This window comes from Bos indicus, chromosome 14, assembly GCF_029378745.1.
Source record: "Bos indicus isolate NIAB-ARS_2022 breed Sahiwal x Tharparkar chromosome 14, NIAB-ARS_B.indTharparkar_mat_pri_1.0, whole genome shotgun sequence".
NCBI lineage: Eukaryota > Metazoa > Chordata > Mammalia > Artiodactyla > Bovidae > Bos > Bos indicus.
The window spans coordinates 61,565,811-61,588,267 of NC_091773.1; the positions used below are offsets into that span (position 1 = coordinate 61,565,811).

Here is a 22,457-nt window from a genome sequence, read left to right on the forward strand (position 1 = left end):
GATCTGTAGTTTGAGAGAGAAACCTAGCTTGACCATAAAATGAGGTTACACTGCAGAACAGTTCACACCACATATATCTCAATGTCTAAAAACCAGCCTCCTAGTTATTTCACCATCAGAGTCAGGATATACAACCATGACAGTGCGGGTATGCATACTAAGTCACTTCAGTCACGTCTGACTCTTTGTGACCCTATGGACCACAGCCTACCAGGCTCCTCTGTCCATGGGATTCTCCGGGAGAGAATACTGGAGGGGGTTGCCATTTTCTTCTCCAGGGGATCTTCCCCATCCCAGGATCGAACCCGCATCTCTTCATCTCCTGCACTGGCAAGCAGGTTCTTTACCACTAGTGCCACCTGGGAAGCCCACAGCAGTGACTGGCCAGACTCTAAATCTCTCAGCCTTACACAGGGCTGTCATTTAATGTTTAATGAATAAATATACAGTCCACTGAAGGAAGGAAGGACACTGCCCGCTTGTGTTTGAGGAATAACATAGCTGGCAGGTAACGAGGCCAAGGATCTGAATTTTTAGCCAGCTTGTGTCAATTCTCTGGACTATGTCAGATAAACATACACCATCAGACTGTGCATTTCTGCTAAACACAGAGTTTATTGGTATCATTCAGTACAACTTTAGTCCTGCCTTTCCCAACCCCAGGCATGTTGACAGTCCTTTAAAAATCAGGCTACATTACTTTGGAGGAAAATACGTCCACTTAACATGTTTAAAGAAATGCTAGAAAATTTTATTCCTATCAAAAAAATTTTTTTTATTTACCCCCTCAGCTACTTGACTTCTAACAGACTGCATGTTGATCTAAAGTCCATGTGACTTCACACCAACCAGGTACTAACTTCCTAAAGGGATGTCTTTGCAGATACCAAATGACACAGTCCTGAGCTATGCAGAGAGGCCTAAGGGAAGCTGACATGTCCCAGATTTTCTCCCTCTTGTGAGCCCAGTCTTTGATTGGGCCAGAGGTCTTACTGGAGAGAAAAAATACTCAAGAAAACAAGCAAAGTGGAAAGCTGGAAAAATGCAACATCTGCAGAGCCCTGAAGGCGTCTGAAGTGACCAAAATTGTAATACCGTTGTTCAGAGGCTGATGTGGACCCCGGCCTGGGGGGATGCTGAAGACAGGTGAGAGAGAAGTGGGTGTGACTGTATCACCGAGGCCTCCTTGGGGCACACTGGTTGTTAGTGGGGTTAGTTCCTATAAAATTGGATCTGAATCTGTGTCATAGGGAGCTAAGGAAACAAGAGTAACAGTTTTCCTGTTTCTTGATTCCTCATTCAAGAAAGTTGGGTGAAAGCCAGCTTTTAAGTAAGCTTTGTGATAGTAGTATTTTAAAATAAAGGAATAATGAAGGAATAAGCTGGCCTGAAACAGTGCATATTGCCGTGGCCAGGAGAGCGCAGAACTGACCATGACTCAGCCGGAAATCCACCCCTCCCATTTTTCTGTTTCCTAAACTGGCCCGTGGCTTTTGCTCACCATTTTTCTATCAGACCACACTGGAGGAGTTACAAGAGACAAACTGAACACACATTTGTGGTTTATTACCCTATGGGAATACTGTGCCAGTGCATTTATGTGATATACAGGAGGCTGAGAATGTCTCAACAGGCGAAGACAGCATCCCAAAGCCCTTGGCCGTGCTCCCACGCAGCAAGAGCAACCTCTTCTTCAAGGTTCCTCAACAGTATCCAGGATGTGAGGGGCACCAAGGAAGTCCCTCTGCCCTTCAGCTGGTGGAACACTCTGCTAGTTGATGCAGTTCTTTGTGATTCTTCGACTTCTGTCCACCTGTCGGATGCTGTCTGCGACATTAATGGTGACTTCTTTTGCAGTCATCCGCTTAGTCTCCCTTTTAGCCTGTTAAAAAGTTTAATGCAGTGAATTGAGTTACTAAGAAATATCCAAAGGCCCTCATATTGGCATTAATCTCTTGAAGTTGTTACACACACACACACACACAGACAGGAAGAATAACTCATAAGGACACATGCACATATACTCCTTTTCATAGGCTGTTCTGTTGAAGCTCTTTTACCAACCTAGTGCAGAGCTTGGTATAAGAGATGCTTGGTAAAGCAGTGTTGAAGGAATGAATGAATCAATAAGCAAAGGTCCATCAAAGGGCAATGTGAAGGATTTCACTGTTGGCTTTGGTAGAATAGCTAAGGGTTTGAGCTTTGGAGTCAGACAGACTTTGGTTCGAACACTGACTTTATAATTTCACTGTAGGCAAGTTTTTTCCTAACCTCTCTAACCCTTAGATGAGTTTCCTCATCTGTAAGATGGAAGATAATAATAGTACCTAACTCATAAGGTTATTATAAGCACTAACTAAGAAAATGAATATAAGATACAATGTCTGTCACTAACCAAAATGAGAAAAAAAAAAAAAAAAAAGACCTGGTGAGTATGATAAATAGAAAATACGATAAATTGCCCACTTCTTTTTTCTTCAATTTTTTAATTAAAAGAAAGATTCTTTAAATTCCACAGTGCCTTACAATTTTTGAAAGTTTCACACACATGATTTCATATAATCCTATAATAACTATTTCCCCCCCAAAACCTTATTATTGCCTCCTCTCTCCTTACCTCTCTGCACAAGTTTGTTCTCTAAATCTGTAGATCATCCACTTCTAAGTGAAGACACACCAGTGAGATAAGTCCAGGATTCATATTAAATACTAAAGCACTGACTAAATTGCAGATTCCTCAAGCATATGTGCACAACCCTGGCATTTCCCCTCAAGAGAAGACAACGTTACCCAGTCCGGGGGGGAGGGTAATTCTGCGCCTATTCTTCTCAGTGATCACGTGCTGACGTCAAGTGAGCAACAGATAGGCCTCCCAAGTCGTCGCCATCTTGGACAGAGATGTGTGTGCCCCCAACCCCCACACCAGGGAGGCCCTCTGCCCAGCTGCAGAGAGTGCAGCCATCAAACAGCCTCAAGCTGTCTCTTCAGGGCAGCCTCAGCTGCAGAAAGCCCCCTCACCCTGGGCCCTCCTTCCCTGAGGTGGCCCAACGAGAGGGTGCCGCAGGGGTATACATGCCTAACTATCTGACCCAAAGCAGGCCAGCCCTGACCAGCCATTTAGCTCCAAGGCTTCCCATGAGGTGGGGTCACTGAGGCTGTGGTCAGAGCCGCACTGTGGCTCCACTTCCTCTGCCCTACTCCTGCTTCTGGCTCCCTCTCCTGCTGACTTCCCGAAGAATATCCCATAGGATGACATCTCAGAGCCGGCTTCCTGGAAAACAAGTCTCAGAAGTGTCGGAGCATCTCTCACGGCATAAGCATCTCCCCATTCCGGGCGTGAGTCTAGTGTTGATAGAAGCCTCTTTTTCATACAACATGGTCCCTGAACATAAGCCAATGATTTCATCTGTAGTGCATCCTAAGATGTGGTAGCCTGTTGCCTCACTGGATAATAACTGCCCTGTTGTATTTAAAAAGGTGAAATGCAGGTTTCTAACAGACGCTTACTCCTTGGAAGAAAAGTTATGACCAACCTAGACAGCATATTAAAAAGCAGACATTACTTTCCTAACAAAGGTCTGTCTAGTCAAGGCTATGGTTTTTCCAGTAGTCGTATATGGATGTGAGAGTTGGACTATAAAGAAAGCTGAGTGCCGAAGATTTGATGCTTTTGAACGGTGGTGTTGGAGAAGACTCTTGAGAGTCCCTTGGACCGCCAGGAGATCCAACTAGTCCATCCTATAGGAAATCAGTCCTGAATGTTCACTGGAAGGACTGATGTTGAAGCTGAAACTCCAATACTTTGGCCACCTGATGCGAAGAACTGACTCACTTGAAAAGATCCTGATGCTAGGAAAGATTGAAGGGGGGAGGAGAAGGGGACGACAGAGGATGAGATGGTTGGATGGCATCACCGACTCAATGGACATGAATTTGAGTAAACTCCGGGAGTTGGTGATGGACAGGGAGGCCTGGCGTGCTACAGTCCATGGGGTTGCAGGGTCGGACACGACTGAGTGACTGAACTGAACTGAACAGGTTGCATAAATCCTGTGTAGTGGCTGCTGGCGATGCTGCTTTCAGATGCCCTCTACTTGGCTGGTGCCTCCATCCCTCAACTGTTTTGAGTTCTGGCTGCTAATCACTCAGAGTTGCACCCTTCTTTTGAGAATTGCCCTTATCTGATTGGAGCCACCTCAGCCAGAAATACCAAACAGGTTATACCTGAATTTCTAGAGATAACCCAAAGCTAATGCCTGATCATGGGGAACATAAAGACTGGCCCTTTTGCCTCAAGGGGGTATAAATCCACAATGCCATTCATGCTTTGGAGCTCCCTGAGGGATCAGGCTGAGGCTGCAGCTACAACTCTTCAGCTGAGCTTAGTATTTGCAGAACTTGGTCCTCTGCCCCACCCTGCGTCCCACCACCTTAAGGGTTTCACCTGAGACTACGCTTTTACTCACTTACTTGCACAAGAATCCTCATGTCAAGCTCTGCTTCCAGGGAATCTGACCTAAGATAATACTTCATGGGTGATTTGAGGAATGTTTATCGATCATTTTGACTATATGCAACTTTAGCCTTATTCATTGATTTCATGAGATAGGATTTCAGTGTTTTCCTCATCAAGTTCCCAGCACCTAGCATAATCTGAGATATAGAAGGCCTTCAATTTAACTTTGGTTGAACAAATGGGTGAATGAATGAATAAACACCACATATCTGAGAATGTACCCTTTCTTTAACTATCAGTAGTCAATACTGTCTAAGAATTTAGTCTTGCACTTGGGGCTTCCCTGGTGGCTCAAATGGTAAATAATTTTGCCTGCATTGCAGGAGACCCAGGTTTGATCCCTGGGTCTGGAAGATTCCCTGGAGAGGGGAATAGCTACCCACTCTAGTATGCTTGCCTGGAGAATTCCATGGACAGAGGAGCCTGGTGGGCTACAGCCCATGGGGTTGCAAAGAGTCAGACACAACTGAGCGACTGACGCTTTCACTTTTCATTAAGCTCCTCCACACCTGAACTGGCACTAGGGCCTAGCAGTGACTTATGGGTTTATTTTTTCCCTAAAAGCAGAAAGCCCATAGAGTCCCACAACCATTTTTGTTTCCGAAATATAGGTTGATTCCATCTGACTTCAATTTTGGGTGTTATTGCATAAAAGCTCAGAGGACTGCAGCACGGAGGAGAGACACAGAGGCCTTATTTGAAATGAGCCAAGTGGAGGGCGGCATTCCCATCAAACCAGTAGGCAGTAAGAGAGCTTTCCAGAATGGAAATGTAAACTTTCTAAACTGTAGAACTGCTTTTCTTTAGAGTTATTGGCAAGGTTTCACAAAGTTATTAAAAATTCTACACAGAAAGTGCTCTTGCTCCATGGTTCAGTCTGCCTTCATAAGATTAAAAAAATCCAGGCAACATTTAATAGTTAGATGATCGTTAGTTTTTCAGCCTGTTTAAGAGTTTAAGGCTACAAAACAGTCATTCCCAGAAAAGCCGCAGAATATGTACAGTTTGCATCTCAAGTACACTGGAGCAATTAAAAAAAATTTATTCGGTCGTGCTGAGTCTTCTGTCTTTGTGGTGGCATATGGAATCTTTAATGGCAGCAGTTGAGGCAGGTGGGATCTAATTCCCTGACTAGGGATCAAACCCGCCCACTGCATTGGGAGCCCTGAGTCCCAGCCTCTGGACAACCAGGGAAGTCCATGGGGCAATTTCTTAAATCTGTGAATCAAAAGCCTGACAATGAAGACGTTCAAAGGACAAGCTTTGGGAGCCAGATAGACTTGGCATGAGGCTTTACCATTATTAAGAGCAGGCTGCAGTCCACAGGGTCGCAAAAGAGTTGGACACGGCTTAGCAACTAAACAACAAGCTGTACAAGACATTGCTTTAACCTCTGAAACTCACCTCCCTTATCTGAAAGGGGGAATAATGCTTGTTTCTTAGTGGTTTTTGTAAGGAGGGTTTCGGAGAGAATTAAGCATGTCACTTAGCATTAATAGGGTGATCGACTTCTCCTGGCTTGCCCAAGACCGTCTTCAAACAAAATCCCACATTCTGGGAATCTTTCTTGTTCTACTGAAACCATCACTACTGGTGAAAGTGAAAGTCGCTCAGTCGTGTCCAACTCTTTGCAACCCCATGACTATACAGTCCATGGAATTCTCCAGGCCAGAACACTGTTGGTGGGGCTACTTCTAAATACCAACAACAATAATAACTCTAGAAGATCTGTCTTTGAATGAAGGACAAACTGGAGTTCTGCATTCTAATAATGGGCACAGACAATTCCAAGCCATAAACAAATCCACTTTCAAATAATTACAGTATATTTAATATGACAAATGAAACAATTAGAACAACAGTGCATTGACTTAAAACAGCAAAGAGAAACTTCCGAGTCTGAGACCTCAGAGAGGCAACCACCCTTTTTATAATGGCACAATTATCTAGGAGGTTGGCAGTTGCTCAAATGTAGTTACAACTTGGAAACCTCAGATTTGAAGCCCAAATGAGAGGGACAAAGAAGATGAATGAGAAAGAGAACCACAAGGCCAGGGAGTTTGTCTAGAAGTTCCAAGAAGCAAGCCCCCTTCTGAGAAGCGCTATATAGATACACAGAATAATTGCACCACTTGTGCTTCTGGGACCATGGCGTTTTGTATGACACAGATATTTCCGCCTCTGATGAGGTTTTTAGCCATCTGAGCCTTTTAATTTAACAGCCAACTCTCTCTATTCAATGACAGGAAAGCAAAATGTGTCCCTATTGCAATTATTGGCTTAAAAAAGAAAATCTTATGGTCTTCAACTCAATGCTGAGAGAAGCCTGTTTGGCACCTTTTCCTTCTGTGGCTGTCTGTTAATTCAATCCTTCCACTTTTAAAATTCTTGTCTTGTGAGTTTTATCACCACTGGCTTTTGTTAATGGCCACACTCTTGTTTCTCGTCCAGTTTTACAGCTTTTCTATTTTCCCCTCGCCTCGTTTTAATTTCTGCAGGTTTAGAATCATAGATTTTAGTCCTCTCGATATTGCCTTTTTAATTAATAGTAACTTACTGGCTGCCATTTCTCAAGGGTAACCAGACTGACTGTGATAACTTCCTGGCAGATGGATGTGTTTCTTTCAGGGTTTTAAAAGTCAATGAGCCAGCTCATTCCCACAAAAGGAGACCTGAACTCAAGAGGGCAGCTACATCTCCTCAGCCTTTTCTCACTTTTCTCCCAAATGGAAATGGTGATGTTCTTTGCTTTAATTTGACTCCACGAATATACCTACCAGGGCTGTACTGACCTTTTTGCAGGTCCTTGTAGACAATGAAGAAAAACAAGGCTTCCTGAGATCAAAATGTTTTTTGAAAATGTATTTATTGATTGGTGACTGTGCTGCATCTTCACTGCTGTGCACGAGCTTTCTCTAGTTGCAGTGAGCAGGGCTGCTTTTTGCTGCAGTGCACGTGCTTCTCATTGCACTGGCTTCCCTAGTTGCAGAGCACAGACTTAGTTGCTATGCGGCCTGGTTCCCCAACCAGGGAGCTAACCGGCGATCCCTGCATTGGCAGGTGGATTCTTAACCACTGGACCACCTGGAAGTCCGTGAGATCACAATTTATCAGACACCAATGTTCTATGTAACTAGTATTTTTTATAAATTATAAAAACGATATGTAATTATGGTAAAAAGAAATCCACAGAGTAGGGAAGGGCAGAGTGACGAGCAACACTTGCTCCCATGCTGGGGCCACACCGTGCTTTCGCCAGAGGTGATCACAGCTAATCATTTCTTAAGGGGTGTTGAAGGGATTTTCTAAGCAGACACAGTATGGGGCTGTCTCATTTCCTCTCCTGGTACTCTGTACTTTCTTCTTGGCCTTTAACCAGAGATTGGGTTATCTATTTATCTGCTTGTTTACATGCTTATTTTTACATCTTCATTAGATTAAAACTTCAAGGGGGTAGTGACCCAGTCTGGTATTCCCAGCATCTAATTTAGTGCTTATCACATAACAGACACCTGACAATCTGATGAAGGACATAAATGTAAAGATACATCTTCAGAAAGAAAGAGGAAAAAAAATCCCTGGCAGGAGAACCTGTTTGCATTGCCCTGCCTAAACATTCTAGAACTTTCCTACAGGATTTCAATCATGCTCATTATTAATTGCTCCTTGGGCCATCCCTGAAAGACGGCCAGCAATGCAGCTGTTTTCTCTTTTTCTGAGGAGGCAGCTGAAGTCACTCAGGCTAAAGCAATTTGCCCAAAGTCAGCGTCAACAGGCAAAGAATCTGCCTATAATGCAGGAAGACCTGGGTTTGATCCCTGGGTTGGGAAGATCCCCTGGAGAAGGGAATGGCTATGTACTCCAGTATTCTTGCCTGGAGAATTCCATGGACAGAGGAACTTGGCAGGCTACAGTCCATGGGGTCGCAAAAAGCTGGACACAACTGAATGACTTTTACTTTCACTTTCTTTCACAATGTCAACAGGGGTGGTGAGTTGAACTAAAGATGGTAGGAGGGTAGATGTGGGCTTTGGGTCTCACATATAGATTCCTGCAATTGTCAGCACTCACACTAAATTCTCCACCATTTTGTTTCAGGAAATGGGACGGAGATCGTAGAGTTTGGAGGCAGACAGACCTGGATTTGAACTCCAACACAGCCAGATACTACTCCCTGTGCCATGCTGGCCTTACCTTTCCAAGCCTGTTTTCCCAGCTGGGGAATGAATGATGCTACTGACCACTTATCACTGTGAGGGTTAAAGATAATGCCATGTATATACACAGGGTGTCTGTTCACAGTAGACACTGAAATGTTGGTTCTTCCTCTCCGCCTTCCCAAAAGATGAAAGCTCGAGCCTTGACAGCTACAACTCAAGACATTTTTCTTCTTTTCCATCATGCCCCATTAAAAGGAGACACACAAGAACAGACTTCTAGCTGTTCCCCCAGTTCCAGGAATTTATTTGCTGCTGCTTCACTGGCATTAATGTGAGGTTGTTCAGAAAACATTTGATCTCAGCAACTCCATCAAGAGCCAAGATACTAGCCTCCAAAGACAGGAGTCAGACCATGTCTTGGGCAAAACTCTCAATATGTTATGTTATGTTAGCTGCTCATTCGTGTCCTACTCTCTGCAACCCCATGGACTGTAGCCTGCCAGGCTCCTGTGTCCATGGAGTTCTCCAGGCAAGAATACGGGAGTGGGTTGCCATTTCCTTCTCCAGGGTGGCATTAACACGAGCTTGTTCAGGAAACATTTGATCTCAGCAACTCCACCAAGGGCCAGGACACTAGCCTCCAGAGGCATGGGTCAGACCATGACTTGGGCAAAATTCTCAAGAGCTCCCCAAACCTAAAGCAAATCCTACACAGAACACAGCCACTTGCGCTAATTTAGGCTAACTAAGTCTAGGGGTTTTTATTTATCAGGTATCTGGTGCCAAATGAAGTTGTTGCTTTTCAACTTAAACCTCAGATAGATCAAACACTAGGAGGGCAGTAGAACCTGCTTTAGAAAAGCAGCTGGCTCCAAGGGAACAGTCATCAATCATATGATGGTAGCACGGGGGGTGGGGTGGGGTGAGTTGGGAGTGGACCCGTGGGAAGTCTTTCTAGTCTTAATGAAGTCCCAGGCCAACCACATTCATCAGCAATCGGTGAGTTAATATACCATATTTGTTTTTCTCTTTCTGACTTACTTCACTCTGTATAACAGCCTCGGGATGTTGTTGTATAGCACAGGCACTCTGATGATCTGGAGGAGTGGGGTGAGGGGAGCGGAGAGAGGCTATATATGTGTACTTGTGGCTGATTTGTGTTGTTGTAGGACAAAAACCATCAAAATTTGTAAAGTGATTTTCCTCCAATTAAAAAATCAATTAAAAACCAATCCGTGAGTACATGCTAGGTGCACACTCCTGAAGCAGGCTCAGGGGACAATGGAAGAATACAAAAGAGAATAAGAAGGTCTCTGCCCTGCTGCTGCTGCTGCCGCTAAGTCGCTTCAGTCGTGTCCGACTCTGTGCAACCCCATAGATGGCAGCCCACCAGGCTCCTCCATCCCTGGGATTCTCCAGGCAAGAATATGGAGTGGGCTGCCATTTCCTTCTCCAATGCATGCATGCCTGCTAAGTCGCTTCAGTCATGTCTGACTCTGTGCAACCCTGTGGACAGCAGCCCACCAGGCTCCTCCATCCATAGGATTCTCTAGGCAAGAATATGGAGTGGGTTGCCATTTCCTTCTCCATCTCTGTCCTGAGAGTCTTCTAATCAAATTGGTTTTTCTGCAGACCCTTAGGTGAACAGCAAGTCTTGCAATTCTTCATCTACATAAGGTAGCAGCTAATATATACATGCAATTGTGGAAATCACCACACACACACACCCCCCCACCCCTAAACTGCTACTTTGCTTCCTTTTCCCAGGCTCAAACTAGAACATGCATCAAAGGAGGCCCCTTCTACAGGATCTTCCTCTCTTGTTGTCCTAAATGTACCTTTTTTTTTCCCCTCTCTCTCCTTTTAACATCATGTTTTTGTTTCTCTAAGAGAAACTCACATTTCCTTTCCAAACTCTCCTCATGGATCTTATATTACCACCACCAGGAGAGATTCTGGGTTGGTTTCATCCTCCTTTCGGGATTATGCCCCCCCACCCCCGCCTCTGGTCACATCCACATCTCTGAGGCTTCACCTACCTTTCCTGGACCATGCCAAGCCTTGCTGACAATTAGACACTGGAGAGAGGAGGGGGCTGGGAGCAAAGAAAGGAGAGGCTACCTAGCCGAGAACCAGTCCAGGCATCGGCTAATTTGTTTGTCAAGGTCTGGCTACTCTGCTGAGAATAATAAAGCAAACCCAAAAAGATGAAGCTTCTGAGGATGTGAAGGCTCCACTGGGAGGCCGGCCACAGACCAGAGTTTCGTGTGCCCAGAGCTACATCCATATTCACTTCTCTACCTTAGCTGAATACTTGAGACAGCTCTGTAGGAGGAAAACAGGAGTCCTCAGCCTGAAGAAATGTGTTGGAGAGTCATGTCTGGAGGTGGCCCTGAGCTCCTGAGCAATTCATTGGCAGGAGAGAACAAGCAGCTACAGAGCTCCCCTTGTGTTGTCTGCTGGGCTCAGGGAGGGGTGGGGAGGAGACAGCCGATGATCTATCAGCTGCTCTTCAGTCAAAAAGATCCCAGGTGACTGGAGCAAATCAAGGTTTAATAGAGAAAGAAAGAGCGCCCCACTGAGACAGTTCCGACTCGTGAAGCATCACTTCTGTCACATTCTTTCTGCCAGTTATCACCTATTAACACCAGGCATGAGACAGAGGCCAGCGGGAACTGAAAGAAAGATGTGGTTGGTCTGATGGGGCGTGGATTGGAGCAGGGCTCCGAATGCGAGGTGCGGCTGCTCATAGGCGTCAGCTGCCCCATCACCCTTCGGAAAGCGATCTGAACTGTGGGATCACGTCTGCGTTAAATCGAGTAGGGAGGAGAAGGGGACGACTAGAGGATGAGATGGTTGGATGGCATCACCGACTCGATGGACATGGGTTTGGGTGGACTCCGGGAGTTGGTGATGGACAGGGAGGCCTGGCGTCCTGCGGTTCATGGGGTCTCAAAGAGTCCGACATGACTGAGCGACTGAACTGAGCTGAACTACCATCCCCTACCAGTGACCTTTCATTTCCTTCGCAGCACCATTTCGAATCCGTAAGGCTTTGTTCATTTACCCTGTATTATCTGCCTCCCCAGGCTCAGTGCCATTAAAATCGGCAGCTGCCTCTTCCACTCCTGGACACTTGGCATCAGAACAGTGCCTGGCAGGCACCCAGACAGCACTCAGTGGGTGAGCATCAGATGAATGAATCCAAAACGTTCTTACACGACCCAGTGAGGAAATTTTCCAGACCAGGGGAGGATTGCCTTTAACCCACAAACACGGTCTGTCAGTCTGAACAGGAACACTGAGTAGACATGGGCATGATGACGCATGCTTCATGAACAGGTTCTTCTGGAGAGGGGAAGCTTTAAAAAAGTGCCCAAGAACCATTAGCTGGTGGCCCGATGACGTCCAGGGGAATGCTGTGAAGTACTAACAGGTGGTCTTGGGGGAGCCAAAGGCAGATTGGAAGAGGCCAGTGGATACTGCCTGAGCCAGACACAGAAAACGCAGGAAGCTCTAGCCTGGTGTAGGAGACACGCCAGGAAGAGACGGTGTGTCAAAAGCCCTAGATGGAATAGGAAGAAAATCGTTTTCTCTTTATTTAAAAGATTTATGTATTTGTGTATTTTTTGGCTGTGCTGGGTCTTTGTTACTGTATGCAGGCTTTGCCTAGTTGCAGCAGCTCAGTCACTGAGGCACACAAGCTTTAGTTGCTCTCTGGCATGTGGGATCTTCCAGGACCAGGGATCGAACTGCTGTCCCTTGCACTGGCAGGCAGATTCTTAACCACTAGACCACCAGGGAAGCCCAATCTTTTTTTTTTTTTTAAGCAGATTCTACTTTTTTTTTTAAGCAGATTTTTTTTAGATTTTTTTTTTTAAAGCAGATTCTGTTGACACAGCTGAGAGCTGTGTCAACAGAAGCTTCAATCAGAAGTGGGCCTGTCTTGTAAGCTGACACCTTTGGTAGAAACCTTTGCCCTTGAGCAAGTCAGGACAACTTGTAGCTGGTGAGGTCTCAGGACAGGAAGACCACTGATACACTTCAGCAATTGTCTGAATGCTTAAAACTGAAGCTATCTGCTCCTTGATCTTATTTTGGAAATACTTAGTACACAGAGTTGTTCACTGAATCTGAAAACACAAAAGCTGTGTGTTGGGCTTGTCAGTGTGTGCCATCCCCCGCCTCCCCCCGCTGTGTTGGTCCTATTGCTCAGATGTGTGGTCCTTACTCCCAGCGACACAGTTTTCAGTACGGCTGGAGCCTAGGGAGGTGGGCTCTACCTGGCCCCCTTTTAACTACCACACAGTGGGGACAGCTCTCCTGAAGCACCCGAGGCTCCATGCTTATCTGTACAGTGGAGACAACAATACCCACACTGTGAGGATCGAGGATATGACGAGGTGCTTAGACCCCAGGCTGCATGTAGAAGACCTAAGAAAGATGGGACTAAGCACAGCTTACTGGCCTTACATTCTTATGGTCCCCAACTGGAACTCATCTGCTGCCAGTTAGCATGTTAAGTGATATAACCACTTTTGGAAAACTGTGTCAGTATCTGTTAAAGTCAAATATGTACCCATCCTATGAGCCAGGAATTCTACTTCTGGGTATATACCCCAGGGAAGGGAATGTCTACCAAAGGGCACAAGCATGTTAACAGTTGGGACTTCCCTGGTGGTCCAGTGGTTAAAACTCCCAGCTCCCAGTGCAGGGGACACAGGTTCAATCCCTGGTCAGGGAACTAAGATCACACATACCACAGGATGTGGACAAAAAGAAAAAAAGAATACAAAAAAGACTAAATATATGTGTATATATGTAACATTCACTTTAAGCAACTATCAGTCAGTTCAGTTCAGTCGCTCAGTCATGTCTGACTCTTTGCGACCCCATGAACTTCAGCACGTCAGGCCTCCCTGTCCATCACCAACTCCCAGAGTTCACTCAAACTCACGTCCATTGAGTCGGTGATGCCATCCAACCACCTCATCCTCTGTTGTCCCCTTCTCCTCCTGCCCCCAATCCCTCCCAGCATCAGAGTCTTTTCCAGTGAGTCAACTCTTCGAATGAGGTGGCCTAAGTACTGGAGTTTCAGCTTTAGCATCATTCCTTCCAAAGAACACCCAGAACTGATCTCCTTTAGAATGGACTGGTTGGATCTCCTTGCAGTCCAAGGGACTCTCAAGAGTCTTCTCCAACACCACAGTTCAAAAGCATCAATTCTTCGGTGCTCAGCTTTCTTCACAGTCCAACTCTCACATCCATACATGACCACTGGAAAAACCATAGCCTTGACTAGACGGACCTTTGTTGGCAAAGTAATGTCTCTGCTTTTGAATATGCTATCTAGGTTGCTCATAACTTTCCTTCCAAGGAGTAAGCATCTTTTAATTTCATGGCTGCAATCACCTTTGCTCTAATAAAAATTAATTTTAAAAAAGAACATTAACAGCTGTATTGTTCACAACAGCCCTAAACTGGAAACAACCCAAATGTCCTTCAAGTACGAGTTAAATTGTGGTGTATTCATTTAACAGAATATACATGGTAGTGGAGATGAGGAAATTTTTGCAACTCACAGCACCATGGATAATTCCCACTAGCATAATGCTGAACAAAAGAAGCTGGACCCAAAAGAGCACATACTATATGATTCCATTTATAAAAGTCAAAAATAAACAAAACTGATCTCTAATGCTAGATGTCAGAGAGTGGTTATGTTATGGGGCGGATGGTGACAGACACATCCGAGTCCCTATGGTGAGGGGCACACGGGATACTTGGAGTAATGATACTGTTCTGTGTCTCCTTACAGATGATGGTTACATGTGTGTGTCGCCTTATTAAAATTCATCACACTTAGGACTGACTTGAGCATTTTTCTATACGTATGCTGCATGTAGTAGATTGCTAATCCTTTGCTGTCTATCCACTGCAGACAGACTCCACTTCCTTGTCTTGCTGATGTTGGGTTTGTCTGTGTGACTTACTTTGACCAATAGGAGGTTGGAGGGTCTGATGGGAACAGTGACATGAAATGGGTTTGCCCTCTTGAGTTTCCCACAGGCATAATAAATCCCAGAGAGCTGCTGCTCTTTTAGCCTGATTCCCAGAATAATATACACGGAACAGACTAAGCTAGACCTGGAGCCTGAAGTCAGGTCTAGCCATTCAAGTTGTGGTTGATTGAGAGGAGAAAGATTCCTGTTTTAAGCCACTAAATGTTGACTTGCTTTGTCATGCAGCATTATTGTGGCAATAGCTGACTAATACATTATTCTTCAACAAAAAAAGGACTTTAAGATCTATCTGCTCTATTTTTCTTATAGTCACTTGTTTCAATTTAATGTTACTGACACCCATCTCTAGCACTTATCAGACCTATTCATGTCATCGATCAAGTGAATTTCAGTTTCCTTGTCTATAAAATGGGATGATGCTTACTTTACACACTCTTGGGTAAAATGAATGAGCCAGTAGACCTAAAGCGTGCGTGCTCAGTCGTGTCTGACTCTTTGTGACCACATGGAGTATAGCCCACCAGGCTCCTCTGTCCTTGGGATTCTCCAGGCAAGAACACTGGAGTGGGTTGTCATTTCTTCCTCCAGGAGATCTTCCTGACCCAGGGATCAAACCTACATTTCCTGCACTGGCAGGTGGATTCTTTACCACTGAGCCACCTGAGAAGCCCAGAAGACCTAAAAGCACTGTATAAACTGCACAATACAATTTTAAAGTGATGGATTTTAAAGTGAAGGCACACTCACACTGGGCGAAGCTGCTTCCTCCCTTTGGTGCTCATCTTGGCTCAAAAGGTGAGCGTGCGGTGTGGGGAGCAGGCTGGGGAACAAAAGTCAGGGCCTGACCGAGAGCAGTGACTGAGCTTCTGGGCGTCATTCTGTGGGACCCAGATTGCCTTGGGAGATGGCAATGATGCTTGGGCCTCTAGAAGGTCAGCTTATGCACAAAGAAAGCAGACCATACAGGACCCCAGGAAGGCCACCGCTGCCCTCAAATCTACTCCCCAGCCAGGACCCTCTGTGTGTCTGAAGAACTACCATCAGTGTTTCCTTTCTCGGGGTTGTGGTGCTGGGTGTCTCACCAGCCTCTGTTGAATCCTTACTGCCCTTCTCACTGCACTTCTCAGTTCCCAAAGAGCAGGCCCGTCTGTTCTCTCATTTTGGTGTCATTTCCATTGTGTGGATAAGGATCCTGAGACTCTGGGAGACTGAGTGATTTCTGCAAAGCCATTTAGTCCAGGAGTATTGGAGCTCACCTTGCAACAGGTTTTCTGACCAAAGCTTAGAGAGGCAACTCACTGATATGGGCAAGAATTCTATCATTAGATAATCCAGTCGGATCTTCAGACATCCAATAGATGGCACTGGCCTGAGGGATAGGACCAGTAAGTTTTGACAGAGGAGATGGGAAAGACAGGTATTGAGTGAGCAGGTAAGTAGTGGACTTTGAAGTGGGTTATGGGGGATGGTGAGGAAGTGAGAGGGAGGAATGGAGTTGGGGGCAAGGGGGGAAAGACTGCAGACCCCCGTGCTGGTCTGCTAAGGAGCAGTCAGGAGCAGCAGCAGGAAGAGTCCTTCCCAAGAATGGCTCTGAGAGAAAAGAAAGAATCAGAAAGGATGCCAGCTAGGTCCAGGGACTCTGCAGCCCCACTCCATCTCCAATAGCAACAGTGTGGGGTGGTGCCGTCACCACATCATACAACAGGATCCCCCCGGGGGACCCTTCTGCTGTCTGCCTGGCTGGAGGGTGAGGTAAGACTCCAGGCTTGTCTCCTACATGCTGGGCTCTGGTCTTGTTCCCTGCCAAGCCCTGTGACGCCGACTGCCTGGCGGGAGACTAGTTCCTGCAACCAGTACAGTCCTCACTATCAAGATGAGACAGCAAAGGAGACCCTTGAACAAAGCTGTATTTAAACAAACACACACTTCCTCTAGAGCCCAAATATCAAGGATCCATTTCCGCTGATTCAACCAAACACAGCAGCCCTCAAGGCAGGGGGTGGGAGGTGGGGCCCTGCTGTTTTCTTTACAACAATTTTCACACGGGTGGGTGGAGAATTTCCTTTGGCAAGGTGAGCCATCACGGCCGCTTCCGTGGGTGCAGTCTCAGCATGGCTCTGCCCGAAAGCAACCTTCTCGTCCGTTCTGCGGCTGTGACCTACCTCTGCGGTCCGGAGGCCGTTCTGTTTCTGGGTCAGGGGGCCTGAGCTGAGGCTCTGAGGATTCGGGCACTGGGTCCCACAGCTCATCTTCTTCTCTGGGTTGGATATTCCACTCGGGGCTGTCGATCGGGGCATGCCGTTGGAGGTCACGCCATCTTCCAGCACACCTGCGAGGAGGGAAGCAGAACATGGGACTAGAGTCTTGCCCATGGCAGTTGCTGCAAACAATCCCCAAGACAGCAGAAATGAAGAAATAAATGTCACCTAGAAATCCCATCATGCAGAGCTACATTTTCTATAAGAACACGTGTGGGTTTTTTCCTCTTCTTTTTTTAAAAAAAATTTAAAAAATAATTTTTGACCACAAGACCATGTGTAGTCTTATTTCCCTGACCAGGGATCGAACCTGTAACCCCCGTGTGTTGAAAGCCCGTAGTCTTAACCACCAGGCAAGTCCCTGTTTTTACAAAACTGAGACTTTAAAATAACTTTGTAACCTCAAATTATTACTTAATAATACATCATTGACATTTTCCCACACCCTTAAGTATTCTGCCATATACCTTGTCTGGTGTGTCACTGTATGGATATGTCACTATTTATTTAACTAATGCCCTCTAATTGGATATTTATTTTTACCTTTTCATATCAAATGTTACAGTGATGAAAGCCAGTGGGGCTAAAGTTTTATTCTTAATTATCTCCTAGGATAAATTCCTAGAGGTGGGATTACTAGTTTGAAGGTAACACATTGTTTTTTACATAATTCCATTTCAAGGTGTTGGACTGAGTATGTGGTTCCTCCCAGGGAAGGCCAAGAAACGACAGAATGAAGTTTAAATATGGCCTCAGTGAAAAGCAAGAGGGTGGAATTCCCTGGTGGTCCAGTGGTTAGGACTCCGAGCTGTCACTGCTGAGGGCGAGGGTTCAATCCCTGGTCAGTCAGGGAACTAAGATCCCACAAGTTGTGTGGGGAGGCCACAAAAAAAGGAAAAAGAAAAGCAAGAGGAGGACTACAGAGAGGAATTCATGGATAGAGTATTTAATTGAAAAGACAAAAGTGGTCCAGGGAGCACTGGGGGTGGGGGTGGCAAGGGGGAGACAGGAAGACAGCAGAGGCTGTGATGACCACAGGGAGGCTGAGGGCAGCCGGGCAGGCCAGTCATTCTACTCCTCCAAGGCCAGTCGGCAATGACAGAGCGGTCTGTGAGGGTAGGACACTGTGATACAAAAAGAAACATATATTTGGTCTTCGTCCCCAGTTCCCGGCACAGAGCTCCTAAAACCCTTGTCATTTCCCGAGTAATAACGGGGGACAGCAGCACCTTCGGTGACAGCATTTTGTATTTGCTCACATTTCATGACACAGAGCTCCCAAATTCCTTGGAATTTCATGAGTGACAGGAAAGAGAGGAGCACTATTTGTTATAAGGAGGCAACTCCTGGTGGCCCCCTAGGTCAGGGTGAGGGCTGGTTGCCAGGAAGACCTGACCTTGAGTAGGAACTTGGAACTTTCAGCCCCACCTTCCAACCTCTGGTGAGGGGAGAGGGACTGGAGACTTGAGTTAGTAACTGATGATGCCTACATGATTAAACCTCCCTAAACATCCCTATGTGACAGTGTTTGGGGGAGCTTCCAAGTTGGTGAAAGCATACAGATGCTGGGAGGGTGGCAACCACAACTCCACAGCTCAGATCCTGTGCTTAGAACTCTTTCAGATTCTGCCCTGTGTACCTCTTTATCCAGCTGTTCATTTGGATCATTCATAATATCCTTTACAAATAAAATGTAAACATAAGATATATGCCTATTGGCTAATTGTGTGTGTGTGTTTAAATTTTCGAGTCATTTGCCTGTCTTACTTTTGGGGTGTTGGGGTGTTACTTTGGGGTCTTACTTTTGGGGTGTTTGCTTTCAAACTTAAGGAAAATAAACAAAGTCCTTTCCCAGAGTGTTGAGAAATCTGGCTCGAGGCAGGCATCAGAAGCCGTGTATCAGATACACTAAGAGAGGGAGGGGCAGAGCTGAGGAGGCTGCAGTCTCCGTGCAGCTAAGGGAGGGACCTGAAGGACACACATGTCCACATGCCCCCCACCTGCTCTGCAAAGTGCTAGGAGGCTCCTGACCATGCCCACAGGATAGAAATCCGCATTCAAAACACTGTTAGTCAAAACGGAAGATGCCTGATCGAAAGTTTCCTGACTGGCAGGCACTCTGGATAAGGTCCAGATGTGTCGAGAAATGGCTGGATTCCTTCAGCTGGGCTCACTCCAAATCTTTGTGCTCCTCTTCCTCCACCAGCTGGCAGCCTGCCCCCCTTCTCTTCCCATCCTCCCTCCATCCTGCACCAGCAGTGCTTCAAATGCATATGTAGATACCCCAGCATACATATTCAATCTCCATCCCCACTGCCCCCTGCAAACAGCTGCCCCTTGGCCTAGGGAAATGCAAACCGGGAGAATGACTCAGGTGAAGAGGCCCATGAGGACCCTGGAAGCAGGTCTGTGTGATTTGGACGGGTAATTCCAGGATCCTGACACCCACAGAAGAGTCTAAAGCAGAGCTTTTTATCATGGTCCACTGTTGTTACTGGTCTGCTGTGGGATAACTATAAGAACTGAACACAAGCATTTGGAAATGTACAGATGTGAGAGCTGGACCATAAAGATGGCTGAGCATGGAAGAATTGATGCTTTCGAATTGTGGTGCCAGAGAAGACTCTTGATAGTCCCCTGGACTGTAAGGAGATGAAACCAGTCAATCCTAAAGGAAATCAACCCTGAATATTCATTGGAAGGACTGATGCTGAAGCTGAGGCTGAACCTCCAATACTTTGGCCACCTGATGTGTAAAGCCGACTCACTGGAAAAGACCCTGATGCTGGAAAAGATTGGGGGCAGGAGGAGAAGGGGATGACAGAGGATGAGATGGTTGGATGGCATCACCGACTCAATGGACATGAACTTGAGCAAGCTCCGGGAGATAGTGAGGGACAGGGGAGCCTGGCATGCTGCAGTCCATGGGGTCTCAAAGAGTTGGACACAACTGAGCGACTGAACAACAACAACAAATGACAATCTGACATCACTGGAACCTCCAAGGGTGAACCTGTCCGACTGAACTTATCTGGCTGAAGACAGTATTAGACCAGTTTCAGTGTTGTCAAACTCACGAGGTGAGTCACAATTGCTGCGAGCTGGGTGTTAATCATATACATAGGACCATTTATTTGTCTGTGATGGACTGGGAAAAAGAAAAGTAACTGGCCAAGAGCAGACAGTGGAGACCACAGAAGCTGAGAGGCAACAGGAAGTGGGACCGAGCACAAGGCAGAGCTCCAAGCTCCTGGCACAAGTTCTACTGTTTCATAGTATTTCACTTACAAAATGCAAATTTAGACAAAACTATTAAGAATTTCAGGATGGCACCTGCAGGGCACTAAATCATATGCACAGGCCCCTTCTGAGCCTGGCAGGCCCTGTGGGGCTGCCCTGGTGGCACACCCAGGAAGCCAGTCCTGACAACAGACAGATCGAGGCAGAGCTGCTGTGGCTGCGGTGCATATGGTCAGCCCTACCCTCTCAGCGGCCCCTTGACTTCCTGGGTGTCTCTGCTGAGACTCACAACTCCTAGAAACATGGCCATTCATTTGGTCTAGTGTTTTCAGTTTTCATTGGTGGCTGAACAAAAGTTAGAGCTCCTTCTTAATCCCCAGCCTAGGGACTTCCTCAACGATTAAATGAGAAGAATAATTCCCACTTCCTGGGCTATTGTAAGGGCTAAACGAGACAACATATATTAAGGTTCTAATATGTTTGCCACATGGGCTTCCCAGGTGGCTCAGAGGGTAAAGAATCTGCCTGCAATGCTGGAGATGCAGGCAGATGTGAGTTTGATTCCCAGGTTGGGAAGATTCCCTGGAGGAGGGCATAGCAACCCACTCCAGTATTTTTTTCCTGGAGAATCCACATGGACAGAGGAGCCTGGTGGGCTACAGTCCACAAGGTCGCAAAGAGTCAGACACGACTGAAGTGATTGAGCATGCATGTCACTTTGCACTTATTATTATTTAAGGTCCAGCACCAGCTGCCTTGACTCCTCAGGTGCCCCCCTCTATTAGCCATATTAATTACATTCTTGATCTATGAGTCACACAAGCAGGGCCTATGAAGAGCTCAACGACTGGCCCACTGAGCCTGATGCATGTGTGTGTGTGTGTGTGTGCTCAGTTGTTCAGTTGTATCTGACTCTTTGCGACACCATGGACAGTAGCCCACCAGGATCCTCTGTCCATGGAATTTTCCAGACAAGAATACTGGAGGGGGTTGCCACTTCCTGCTCCAGCGGATCTTCCCAACCCAGGGATTGAACCCGTGTCTCCTTCACTGGCTGGCAGACTCTACCACCAAGCCACCTGGGAAGCCCATACCGAACCTGATGAACAAGAAAATCCCTGATCATAAGCAGTGAAACAGGGCCAAGCTTGGGCCTGGCATTGCCAGTGAGCAGGACCATCTGCTCAGTGTGGTCAAGAGGTCACTGCAGGGGGTCAAGAATACGGAGTCATTTACTGTTACTTCTGCCTACAATCGATCAGGTGGTTTCACTTCGTGGATTTAATTTTATGTGTCTAGTTCCAAAAAGAATAAGACTCAATATTAGAAAACCTGTCAACTATAAAAGTGCACAAGGGGAAAAGAATTTTTGCCTCATCATGCAGAGATAACAAGGAGGTGATGTCCTTCTGACAGATGCTACTGGTGCCCCCACCCAGGTTCAGTCATCTGACCCCAGCTGCGGTGCATGCTGGTGGCCAATAGCTCATGCCTGCCCCCTTCTCCTAAGGCCTGTCCTTGGCCAAAGGAGGCCCCCTCACTGGGAGAGGCTTGGTTGATTATGTCAGGTATAGCCCATGGCCAATAAAAAGTGTGTAGCGGTGTGTGTATAAGAGCCCAGCTGAGCAGGATAATTTCTACAAAACAACTTTTCTCCAAAGTAACTCAGGGGAGGAAGCTGGGACTAGGCTCATCCTGAAACTAATACATCTTTGCCTAGCTCCCTTCCCTGGCCCATCCTGCTTTCCGGGCTCCCCTCCTCATATGGTTCTCCCAGGAGTATCTCTAGGAGTCAGTTGCATACAAACCCCATCTCGGGCTCTGCTTCAAGGAACCAAACCTAAGACAGCATATATACCCTGCATGCTCAATATATTCTTTCTGCCTCATCACACTGATCTTCCCCTCATCTTTACCCTGTTCCAGGCCTAGAACTCTGACTTGAAAAGCGTCATATTCACAGGCTCCCTTGCCCACTGGCTTCTAGTTGGGTTTGCTGGTGGGCATCACTAGCTATTGAGCTGGGGTCTCTGCAGTAGCACACTGAGGCAGGGTCTTTACTCTCCTAGCTCCCTTCCAGTAGAGTTTCCATGGGTGCCCTGTGTCCTCTACACACTCCTCCACCAGAAAAGGGTATAGAATCAAGAAAAGCCAGAGAGACTGTGCCATTAGGAGGCTCCTGGTGGCTTCAAGGGGAGCTCAGAGGAGTGATGGTAAGAGATAACAGATGGTAAGCTGTTGAGTAGGGAGTTACAGACGC

The 22,457-nt window shown here is 46.4% G+C and overlaps 1 protein-coding gene across 1 annotated transcript in view; it reads right to left on the minus strand.

The window, feature by feature from the left end:
• Positions 1-595: 595 nt before the first annotated feature.
• BAALC (BAALC binder of MAP3K1 and KLF4) overlaps positions 596-22,457 on the minus strand; it is an 87,263-nt gene continuing 65,401 nt past the window's right edge. Inside the window, exons 2-3 of the mRNA XM_019974141.2 lie at positions 16,862-17,028; positions 596-1,882 (exon numbers count right to left, since the gene is read on the minus strand). Coding sequence (XP_019829700.2) covers positions 1,772-1,882; positions 16,862-17,028 — 278 coding nt within the window. The 3' untranslated portion in view covers positions 596-1,771. The remainder of the gene's footprint in view (positions 1,883-16,861; positions 17,029-22,457) is intronic.